The sequence below is a fragment of the Falco peregrinus genome, chromosome 4 (genome assembly GCF_023634155.1).
Source record: "Falco peregrinus isolate bFalPer1 chromosome 4, bFalPer1.pri, whole genome shotgun sequence".
NCBI lineage: Eukaryota > Metazoa > Chordata > Aves > Falconiformes > Falconidae > Falco > Falco peregrinus.
In genome coordinates, this window is record NC_073724.1 from 810314 (window position 1) to 822400 (window position 12087).

The following is a 12087-nucleotide window of genomic DNA, read 5'->3' on the forward strand; positions in this document are numbered from 1 at the left end:
TAATTGGCAAATTGTCTATATTATACATTTACATATGTGTGGGTTTTGCCTGATAGTAGCCTCCAGTCTACTTCTATTTAATAGATAAACATTGGAAAATATTTTACAATTCATTTTTAATAAACACATTATTGTAGGGAAAAAGATCTTGCGGATGCTCTAGAAGAAGGAGGCTGTGATCTTGAAACTGTGAGAAACATCATTCAAGGAAGGCAATTGCCTGCTGATCTGAGGGCCAAAGTCTGGAAGGTAAGTATAAGCATAAATCAAGAAGCAGGAAATACTTGGAGCTGTTTGCTTTGAGGTAAATGATTTAATTACCAGGCATCTCTACAAAAGATATGTAGTACTAGAATTCTAATGCGCATGTGTGTTCATTTAGTTTTAGAATATTCTTCTTTATTGAGTTAAATTACTGAGTTCAGTAATTGGGTAACTACAAAAGGACACCAAAATGTTTAGAGGGTTTTCTGTTTTTGTTTTCAGATTGCACTTAATGTTGTAGGAAAGGGGGACAGCCTAGCATCCTGGGATGGCTCTTTAGACCTACCTGACCAGGGTATAATTCATAAGGATTGCCAAGAGCTAATTGGTAAGTTAAGTTGCATGTAGATCACCTATGTGAAAACTACTGTATTCCCAGTTGTCTTAGGGCTTTGTTATTTGAATTAAATAATTTAAATTATTATTACATTTTGGAGGAAGCTTTGAGGAGTAAAATGAGAGAGCAGAGAAAATCACTAAGAAATCATAAGAAAACAGTACTTTATCTGCACTGTAACTCTGGGATGGGTGACATCACGGAATTTTAAAGTTTTAGCTTGTAAATGATAGTTTGCATGGTCATAAAGTTTCAGGAGTTGGAAAAAAATTACATTTTTTTTCATGTTCCATCTTTTAAATGAGACGCTCTTTCTGTAGTGTCCTTCAGGTTTTTGTCTGACTGGTTCTTAATCTGGAAAGCTGATATAGCACCAAAATGCATATCAAACTTTAAGGGAAGAAATATGTTAAACATTTTAGACGTTAAAGGACTATGTTTAAGAAATATATTTTTTGAATAGTGTTTTCAGCAAAAGTGAAAGGTTGTGTTTGTGAAAGCAAGAAGCTGCCAGGACATTGGAAATAATATTCCAGTATGTCTGTAAGGAGCTGCCACAGGATCTGGTTGGCAGCTCATCCCAAAAATGGCTAAATCACTAACACCATGCAGTAGCAGTAGTATCAGTGATCAGATGATGGAGTCAATGCTGACTGGTAAATTAGGGTAGTTCTTAATGGCATTGATAAGAGAATCTTCTGTTAGGCTACCTGTCATGCTTTAATTTATTCTTGCACAATTGAAAGTTAAGGCAGAGAGTGGAGTTACAGCATGGGTATATAACCTACCACTTTTAAAATGCAGTTCTGCGTTTTCTAGCTCTAGAATCTAGTAGGGCTTATTTTCCTTCTATTTCTGTACTGTAGGGGGAAGCTGGGAGGAAATTTCTCTTGTGTTATTTAATAACAGTGTCTTTTCAGGAAGATGGCAAAACATCCCTTCATAACATACGAAATGAAGCATTTCAATATCCGTTAGTTTTCCTGTCGTCTTTATTGGCAAATATTTTGTAACAGAAAACAATATTAAACTGATTAAAGCAATACATGTATTATTAGTTCAGAATGAAGGCTATATAGAGATGTCAGGTTTGGGTTGGATTAAATCTCTTCATTTCAATGCTTTAGCAAAGCAAGTAGTCTCCAAATTTGAAGTAAATCTTCAGATGGCATTTGGATTTTATGTACTCTTTTATTTTCCCAAGAGATGGAGGAAAGGCAATGCCAAATATTGACTGGCTTTGGGGAAGTATTAGAGACTTACGTAATAAAAAATTTATTAACAGTAATGAGACTCATGATCTTATAATTGAAGGGGGAAAATGTTCACTAGAAATTTAATGCCACTGCATTAATGTAGTGTGTAGTCATCTCTTCCCTCTGTCCTGGACATAACATGGTTATTACTTCTCTTACTGTAAGTCACTTTAGCTATAGTAAAATGGACAGAATTTAGGTATGGATTAAAATGAATTTGTGTGGAATAGAACCAATTGGATCTGATTGGATTAAACCAAATGTATTTTGAAAATACATAATTCATGGTGTACTTAATATTAAACTGAAAATTTTATGAACTTACACAAAAGTCTGGTTTCACTACAATCTATAATAAATACTGGTATATTTAACTGTAAGTTGTTATTTCGTCACATGGAGGAAGGCATAATTTGGGGTGTGGTACTGACATAGTATGTCTTAGATTGGTCGTCTCAGGTGAGGTGGATGCCAGTACTTCTTTGTGCAGGAAGATGCTTTGGAACTGATGAAAACTTAGACTTCCTGTATGTATCCAACTCAGTAAGGACGGTATTTAAGAGGTGTTTAGCTTACCACCTTAATTACAGAACTGGTTTTGTACGGGGTTTTTTGGTGCATCATCCGGATGCAGCAGTATAAATAGGGGACATATAATCTTTTTATTGCCTTACATTTGTAAGAATCTGAAACAATATACTACATCTATATAAAAGATTATATATGTTCTTGATTAATGTATCTTCTGATTAGCAACAATACCAAATCAAATTTAAAAGCCAGGTGTAGTTGTATAGTTTAGTGTCTCTCTTTATAGTTACCCTAACAACCTCAAATTTAAACTACTGCTAGGAAAATTACTTCGAAGTAGAGATTTTTATTTATATAAAAATGGTTTATATGTTAATAATAAAACTTAAGTCTGTAAGCCAAGCTGATATCAAACTACTGATTTTCATGAATTTGCATGTCAGTGGGTTTTTGAGGAATGGGAGGTATGCGTTGTAGGTTGTTCTGTGTTGAAATTCAGATGAATTTTTTGATGTGTTCAGCATAAGTTATGTGCTGAACGCATCAAATAGGAATAGAAGAGGGGCATTCTGTTCATTAAAAGAATCTGCTTTGTTTCATAGAGACCCTAGAAAACTCAGATTTCTTTCATCCTGTTGTTGCAATATTTATATGATATTTAAATGCCTTATCCTACTGAGGTTATAAAATCACCTGTATTTTGTTGCCTTTTTGTAAGCATTTAGTCCAAGCTGCTAGTTTTCTGTTTGTCTGGTTTTGTTGGGTTTTTTTTTTTCCCCCAAGCAGTCCCTATAGGTGCAATTGTGCTATGAAATGATCTCAGTCAGTTTCTTTGAAAGGCTGTTAATACAGTTTATATTGCTGTGCCTGTTTCAGACCAGTTGTCAGTGCCAGAAGAGGAGAAGTCAGTATTACTTTTGGATATCGAGTCTGTTATTACTTTTTATTGTAAATCACGCAATGTTAAGTACAGTTCTTGCCTTGGCTGGATACATCTACTCAAACCTCTGGTGCACCTTCGTTTGCCACGCAGTGATTTGTACAACTGCTTTTATGCTATCATGAATAAATTCATTCCAAGGTAAAACTCTCTTTCTTTTGCCTGGGTGATATTTTTATCGGCATTAAAAGTATTCTCTGAAATGATGTGCATGTTGGTTTCAAGTAGAGTAGCAATGTTTGTTGTCAGAAACTTGTCAGATTCCTTTGTATGATAATAAATTGAATCATCTTTCACTATGCGTTGGTTTGAAGTCCAGGAGATGGTTGAGTTGGTTTAAGATCTAATAAAGAGTTAGCATGTCACTAGTTAGACATAGACTTGATATGCCTTTTAAAGAACAACTGGAATTTCATGCTATATGAAAAATTGTTTAGGAACTATCTAATTCACATATGTTATATGAAAGCATTTTTTCTTCCCTTTCCTAGCATTTTTGGTACCTAAAATGCTTCTATCCTTGTCACTTCAAAGTACTTTGGAAGCATTAATTAAGTCTCAAAATCTCTTTAAAAGAAGTGATTGATATTTTCACTGTTTATTCTACTGAGCTGGGACTGAAATAATTTTTTTAAGTTGTTAGGTTTTGGGAGAGGGTGAGGGGTGGTGAGCTTTTCATGCTGTTTTATAGGTGCTCTTACTAAAACAATTTTTTATTTATATTGGAGTAGCACCATGACAGTCCAGTGAGGCTACAGGGTCTTCTGATTAAGACCTTGTGAAATAACGTATGGATAGTCTGTAATTAAAGATCTTAGTCAGATTCCCTGGTGAGGAGATTGCAGTCCAGCTGCTGGATGTGTGTCCATAATATGAAAAGCGCACATTTGGTGTCGTGGCAGGAAATACTTATCCATCCTGTCACTTGACTCAGCTTGTGTCTGTTTCTGATTTAAAATACTGTTGGGCTCTGAACTGCTTGGGGATAGTGGCATTATGGTCATGTAACTCACGTACTTTCAGCCACAGAAGCCTTTCAGAGTGTCTAGTATTTGAGTTTCTCTGTAAGAACCTAGGTGGTGGTTCAGTGAGATGTAGACGGTTTTCTCTTCCCCACCCCCCTCCCCTGCAAAGGCACAGAAAGACAATTTGTAGTAGACTTGCAAATCTTTGCTTAGATCAGTTTGGTCTTGATTTGATATTTGAGTGCTGGACCATCATTACTATTTAATAAAAGTTTCATTTTTAATTTTTTGCTATTTTTGTTTTTTAAGTCATATGCTTTTTGGTCACATTTTCTCACATTTTGTAACTATCATTAAATATTTATTGGGAATTTATTCTAACAGAATATTGTCAACAGGTGAGCAAATTGTACAGCATGATCTGTTGGACCACATTTCTTCAATTTTTAATTTTTTTTTTTTTTTTTAAAGAGCATCTCTAGCAAGCCAAAGGAAGAATGAGGGCGAAACCCCCAACATAATAAGCTATTTTAGATGAGGGAGGTTTTGCTGTTTTTCTCTTGGAAAAACAGTTACTCTTAAGGCTTTTGGTATAAAGTGCCCTGTGCATACCTGTCTTTCTTTTCCTCCTGCCCTTCCTCTAGAATGGTAAGTTTTGTGAACTAATAAACAGCTGATATGGAAGTCCTTGGTTGTCAGTATTCTTTGTTTGGGCCATAAGCAGAAGAAATCAGATATGCAGTTGGGTAGATGATTTTTGTGAGAGCTTGTAAGGTAGTAAACTAATTAAAATGTGGCAAGTGGGTAATGGAAGTGTGTCTCATCGCAGGGCCTACTTGAGGATGATGCTTACATTACATCAGTGTTACCTCTAATGGAGGGTGGAAAATAGCTTCCTTTTTTTTGTTTTACAAAAACAACAGCAAACAAAACCCAAACACCCTACCCAGGAAAAAAAAATACTGACAACAACAACGACAAACCACCCTCTCCTAAACTAAAATGTAGGTTGGTTTCCAGGGCAATTTACTTTTGTTTAGCTACATTTTTAATTTTTTTTGCTTTGCTTTTGTTTTTTTTTTTTACTAGTTCTTCCAGTGGCTGCATCCGCTGCTTCCATGGGGCTTCTGGCTAGGAAGTAACAGATAGGCACAGGAATTCACAATTCCTGATAACTGGGGGGGTTGTTGGTTTGGGGGGGGGATTGTTCTTGCATGGTTGGGTGGGGTTTTGTTTTGTTTTATTTAAACGGGGTATTTGTTAAGGATTGATTATTAGTATAGGTACCAGAAGTAAAAAAAATTGAGCAAAACAGTCAAGAAAAATATCTAAACGAGGTTGTTCCATTGCCAGTAGAAATGTGGAAAGATTCTTTTTGAAGTTATTTTTGGGTATATACCCATTCTTAATGTTAAAAGGTGGTAAAGAATGACTTGACTGACTGGAGTAATTGACCATATTAACCATTGAAACAGAGTAATTTGCAAATCTAGCTTCTTATGCTAAATTAATTAATACTTTTCTTTTCACACTTTTTGTCCTGGTAACTTAATGGGAAGTCAGAGTTCTTGCGATAATTTCAAAAAAGAATCCCCATGTATAATTTGCTCTGAATGTTTACATTTCACCCACATAGACTTACCCTTTTTTAAGAAAGTTAGGCTGATATTTGTGTTTGGAGATCTGTGTGTCAAGTTTCACATAAGTTTACTTAAGTTTTTAAGCACTTGAGATTTGTTCCTGATGTCTTTAAACAACTATTTCTTTATTTTAAATATTCCTTTATTTCCTGCTTGATTAATTGACATTTTGTAGTTATTCATGTATGAATTAAGCATCTTTTAAATTCACTTTGGCTGAAGGAATGATTTATATGTTATTAATTCGGTTTTTAGTTAACAATACTAATGCCATGCTAGCCCTGTTTAGATATTTAAATCTCTTTTAAATACTTCTGTACTATATACTCAAAGTATTGGCAGTATTTTGTTCTTTCTCCTGCCTTATTAATATAGTGGGGCGTTCAGTGTTTGTGGGCTTTTTGTTGTTTTGTGGGGCTTTTTTAACTCTTGAGGTAAGTTGACTTCGTGGTCAGTCCCTGTGAATTAAAAAAACAATATAGGAAATTGCATAATCACAACTAATAAAGAATTGCTGTAAGTCTGATAGCTGGATAGTACTGGGGGGATTTATGATTTTCACTGCTACTTTTTAGGGATTGTTTTATGAAGGGAAGACCATTTCATCTGTTCAGACTGCTTCTTCAGTACCATGAGCCTGAACTCTGCTCCTTTCTTGATACTAAGAAGATGACTCCAGACTCGTATGCACTCAACTGGGTAATAAAGTGAAAGTAGGGAAACATCATGAAAAATAAATTCTGTTAAAATTTAAGTATGTGTTGCCAGTTTATGGAAGAGTAGTACAAGAGATTAGAACTGCATGTATTGAAATAAATTGCATGTTTTAATGTAGTGTGGGCTTTTTCTCTTCAGTTGAACAGAAGGTATGAGATCTTGTTAACATCACATTTTTATTGTACTGGATATTAATTGAGCCACTTATATTAGGAACTATTGAAATAAGTAAGAATTACAGCAACTGATGTACTCAAAAAATAAGAAGCTGTGATGTTAGTTTTTGTAGTGGGCAGCTATATGGTTATAGATACGGATAAGCATCAGCCTAACGAGTCTTTTAAAGTCAAATTACTAATAGTTTTAAAAACCTCCATGCTAATATATTGGACTGCCTCCTGTGGTGGTGTGCCTTTGAGATATAGGTGCATATATTTTACAGTTCCTCAAGAACTGGTCACTTCCTCCTGACCTTAACTTCAAAACTGCTTCAGGTTGGGGGTAGTTATAAAGGCACTTACCTCTGTCACTGTTTTTTTTATAGAGTTTGTGCAGCAAGACTACAAAATAAACCAGCAGAATTCTCATGTTTCAATGCTACTTAGTATATGCAATGCAATACAGTGGTTGCAGAGGCAGTCTGTAAATTAATAAAGAAGACTTTGACCCATGAACTCTTCTAGGCTCTTTCATTCAGAGACCTGTCATTGCCTTGTTATTCAGGGACATTTTGTCTTCAGTTGTGTTTGGTTCAGAGTTGGATAGCTCTTCTTACCACTTGTTACAGAAGTATACTAGGAAGTGTTGAAATATTCCATGATAGTGTTTATAAAAAGATAAGTGAGCTTTCAAAAGCCATAGCTCTGTTCATAAAGAATTTGTTTGCATCAGCGAGTCAGTAGGACCCCAGTGAATCCAGCTGGTATGCATTTCAGTTAGATGTGACTGCAAATATTACCTGGCATGTATGAAAACAAGTTCTTACCTTTTCTTTTATCCACTTTGAACTTTGCACGTCAGAGAGGATATATTTTTAAATGAGAACATGGGAACAGGCACAGTTTGTTAAATGGTAATGAAAATTTTCTGTGCTTGCAAATGTTTAATTACTTAGCTATAAAGCACCATAATGGAACATTAAGTCAAATTAATGTGCAACCATGTTCAATTAGCTCTGTTCAGCTGTGGAAAACAGACATTGTTGTTTACAGGATCCTTTCAAAGTCCTGTTTGCTAAGCTTGTTGAGTAAATACATTCTCTTATTATTGTCTTGTTGGTATAATCGGTATTTAGGAGTGGCTATGAGCTAAACAGTATTCCAGCCCAATTGTGTTCTCTCTGGTTGAATTTGCAAGGCTGACAGTGTACAGCTGAGTTTGCTTTCACAGTAGGTGTATTTATTCACAAATAATCTGTACCATTACTGCTCTGTTTCCATAAAAATTGTTTTTGAGGGTAGAACCATCCTTCAATACATGGTGCAAATGTATGTTTTAACATAATTTTGTTGATTTTGTTTTGGATATCTCTGCTAAACATGTTACCCCGATGAGATTGTTTCTGGTTATTCCTTTCTCACACCATTTTCCAAATTTATAGCTTGGAAGCCTCTTCTCATATTACTGTTCAGCTGAAGTCACTCAGGCAATATGGGATGGATATCTACAACAAGCAGATCCATTCTTCATTTATTTCTTAATGTTAATCATCCTCGTCAATGCAAAGTAAGTATAGTTAATTCTTGGAGATGTTCCTTGCTGACAGTTTTAATTCACTTTTGTTTTGGGTTTACTAACTTTATCTATGCCTGTAACTTCACTGTTTTCAGAGACGTTATCTTAGCACAAGAATCGGATAAAGAAGAAATGATAAGTAAGTACTTCTCATACATAGCTGCTAGTGAAATATTTGCCATATAGTGTAATCCCTATTGATTATTATTTTTCATTACTAAATAACTGAATTCTTTATTTCCCTGTGATTTTTTTCATTAATAAATTCCCTCATTTACTAACTACTTTCTCACTGCTCTTCTGTTGCATCACGTTTCCTCTGTTCTTAACATTCTTTTCTTGTGTTTCCTTTTAGCATGCCCACACTTGGGTTTATATTTCAGTTTGGAGTCAAATCACCATGTTTCTAAACCCAGAGCAGCAGCTTTCAAATCATTCCTCAAATCTTCTGCATTTGTTGCATTTTTCCAGATTATTATCTTTGTATGCACTTGATTTGACCCCAGTTCATTGTTCTTGTCTTACCCTCTTCTGTTTTTAAAGAAATTACACTAAATTTCTTGTGAGCCTATTTCACCTGCCTCTCTTTTTTTACATGGCATAATACAATATAATTAATAATCTTCTAGTAGTTAAAAATGAGGGTGGGTCCTTGGAATTTTGTCTTTGCTATATACTGCAGAACTGTACCCTTGTACCATTCTGGACATAACAGAACTACTGATTAAATACTCTGTTTTAGAGGATTCTCTTGGTCAGCCCTCTTTAGAAAAGGCAGCTGTCTTAGTACTACAACTGAAAGCTAAAAGTATACAGAGGTAAAAGTGTGGTAAAAAAGAATCAGCATGGGAAGTTTGAACTCTAGCAGATAGCATAGGTTTCCTGTGGATGAGGAATATTTCCTGTATCTTCTTTTCCCACCTGGTGAGTGAATCAACATTCATGTTTGTTTAATAAACTCAATTGTGTTGTGCCTTATTTAAAAATAAGATATTTTATTGTGTGAAAAGATGTATGGTCCTTCTTTTCTGTGTCTGAAATAATGGTGCACTCATGTTTTCTGTATATCTCAGAATTCTTAGAAGCTTCGCCAGCCAATCTTGATTTAGAGGATATAGAAGATCTCTTCTCTTTGGCACAATATTACTGTAGCAAGACTCCAGCTTCCTTCAGGAAGGTAATAAAGTAATCTTGATATTCTCTCACTTTTGGTACTGTTTAAGCTCCTTGTGACAGTAACTGAATATTTCATTGTGATGTGTTTTAAAACATTTTTTTCATGTTGTTACTCTGGTGGTATTTACTGTTAGGATCTTTGAAAGATAAGAAGATTAACTGAAACATGTTAGAGAGAAGCTTCCCTTCAATATTCTTATTTCATGACTGATGACCTTGTTTTGCAAACCAGGTTCTTGTAAAAACTGATGAAGCAAAAATGCTATACTGACACAATTGCTTTGTAGTAGACTGCACAGCAGTCCTAGCTGTACTTGTGACAGCAAACAGGAAAAAGTCACTTTCTAGAGATAAAGTTGTCATCACCTCCACTGTTCTTGCAGTTCTTCCTTACTCAAGATAACTGACTTCAGTGAATCCATGAAATAAGTGTGATTGATGGTTATTGCCTTTGGCTTGTGTGTACTTTGTCTGATGTGTGTAGACAGGTATGTGAGAGGCATGTGAGATTTTTTGGGAAGAAAAAAAAGCCAAAACAAAATGTTGGCATGCTCAGAGTGGTAAACAAGCATGTTTCTAATGGAAGTTCAGGCCTTGCCATGATTTGCAGAAAGAATTTCCATTAATCAAAATTTTGACTATGTGGACAAAGATGTGCGTGTATCAGGCTTAATGTTGTGACATGGATATAGTTTTACTTAAAGCCTTCACATCTAAAGACAATGGCTTCAGTTAACTTTTCTTTTCCTTGCCTTATTAGGACAACCACAGTCTTTTTGGCAGTAGCTTGCTGGGACTCAAAGATGATGATACAGATTTGAGCCAGGCTCTCTGTCTAGCAGTTTCTGTGTCTGAGATTCTTCAAGCAAATCAGCAACAAGGAGTTGGTATCTGAATTACTCTCCCCACCCTCAATTTTACAGAAAAGAATTGCTTTGCTTTGTGTATCACATATATTTAAGTGCTAACAATGCAGATGAATATTTTCTATCTCAGGAAAAAGTATTCTTGTTTTGAAGTTGTCTCCCTTATAAATCATCTGCTGATGCAATGCATTTGTGCATAACAACTAGATCTACAGCCCAGGGGAGCTTAATACAGCTGATTTGAATCTGAGGAGTGGGAGCTTAAAGGAATAGCTCACTAATTTGAATACCTTTCCAAATGTAACTATTGTAAAGGAAAATTTAAAACTTGCTACTTGGCACCTTTAAGAAGAATTCCATTATGAAATATCTCCTTATGTCAATGAAAGGTTTAAACAACCAAAAAAAATTGGTTAAAGCTATTTCGGTAGTTAATTGCAGACATACTTACGTGCCTGGACTTCACTTAGAGCATTTAAGACAAATATATGGATAACAGTGTAGATAGTCAATAAGAAAAACTGTAATCTATTGGCCTTTCGTAGCAGTTTCCAGGCCCCAGGTTCATTATGCATACTTTTTTTCCCTACTGCAGGTAAAGTTAAGCATCTGTTTAGGTCCTGTTATCCGTATGTGCTGTGCTGAGTAGTAATTGACTGTTGGGTTGGGACTTCAGAGTTGTCCTTTCTGATGTCTTGTTGATGCGTGCCCTCATACCCACCATATGTGTCTCAGTAGAGGTGAAACAATTACATTGTGTGTATTGCACTTGGGTGATCCTTTCTGATGCACAAGCTGATATGTTAATGGGAAGTCACTATTAGAATATTGTTGGTGGTCTGTTAACTGTAAAAGTTGGGTTAATCAAATGAAATAAGATTTTTTTCAATAGCTGTTAGCTCCCTTGAGGGGTTCCTATAGTATTTGAATTAGTATAAAAATATAATTGAATTATGTACTTTTCCACCAACAATTACACAATTTCAAAATTGTCTAACAGGCAAAATCTTTCTCTTTCAGGAAGGTGTAAGATTCTTTGTAGTGGATTGTCGTCCTGCAGAGCAATACAATGCTGGGCATTTATCAACAGCATTTCATTTAGACTCAGATCTGGTTTGTATGCTTTTTGTTTCTTTACTGATTTTTTTTTTTTTTTTTAATGCTAAGTTAAATAGGAGGAGACAGAAATGTCTGTCTTGAAAAATAAATTATCCTTATTTTAGACTCCAGTCTGTGGACTGCAGTGTCTAGCTATGTGATGAAGTTTCAAAAGTTAGCTTTTCTGAAGGAGGTTGGTAGAACCATCATTTTACTGAGAAGTTTAGTCCTTAATGATGTTAGATTTTGGCATTCCAGATTTCCTGTTCTTTGGTTAGAACTGGAAACTCATACAGGCTAAAGACTAGACATGGCTTGGAGAAAGAAATCTCTTTGTAGTATTATCATTTCGAGTGAAAGGTGTCATTAATTTAACAAGTAGTGTTATTTTTCTTTTATTCCCTAGCCAGTCTTACTGCAGTCTGCTTCTAAGGAGCTTATGTCATTAAAAGGATTTGATAACTTCTTGAAAATTTTTGCACTACAATATGAGAGAGGAAGTGCGTTAATTTTGGGACTGAGATGTACGACAGCCTAATTACTTTATTAAAGATTTTGCTGCA

The 12087-nt window shown here is 35.1% G+C and overlaps 1 protein-coding gene across 6 annotated transcripts in view; it reads left to right on the plus strand.

Moving 5' to 3' along the window:
* TBC1D23 (TBC1 domain family member 23) overlaps nt 1-12087 on the plus strand; it is a 35115-nt gene that overhangs the window by 7184 nt on the left and 15844 nt on the right. For all 6 annotated transcript variants that reach the window (XR_008747126.1, XR_008747128.1, XR_008747125.1 and 3 more), the window contains exons 2-10: nt 138-249; nt 487-592; nt 3265-3469; nt 6509-6632; nt 8251-8375; nt 8480-8523; nt 9458-9561; nt 10321-10443; nt 11447-11539. Coding sequence is in view for 2 of the 6 variants with exons in the window: in XM_055803306.1 (XP_055659281.1) it covers nt 138-249; nt 487-592; nt 3265-3469; nt 6509-6632; nt 8251-8375; nt 8480-8523; nt 9458-9561; nt 10321-10443; nt 11447-11539 (1036 nt within the window). In the remaining 4 variants the exon portion in view is untranslated. The remainder of the gene's footprint in view (nt 1-137; nt 250-486; nt 593-3264; nt 3470-6508; nt 6633-8250; nt 8376-8479; nt 8524-9457; nt 9562-10320; nt 10444-11446; nt 11540-12087) is intronic.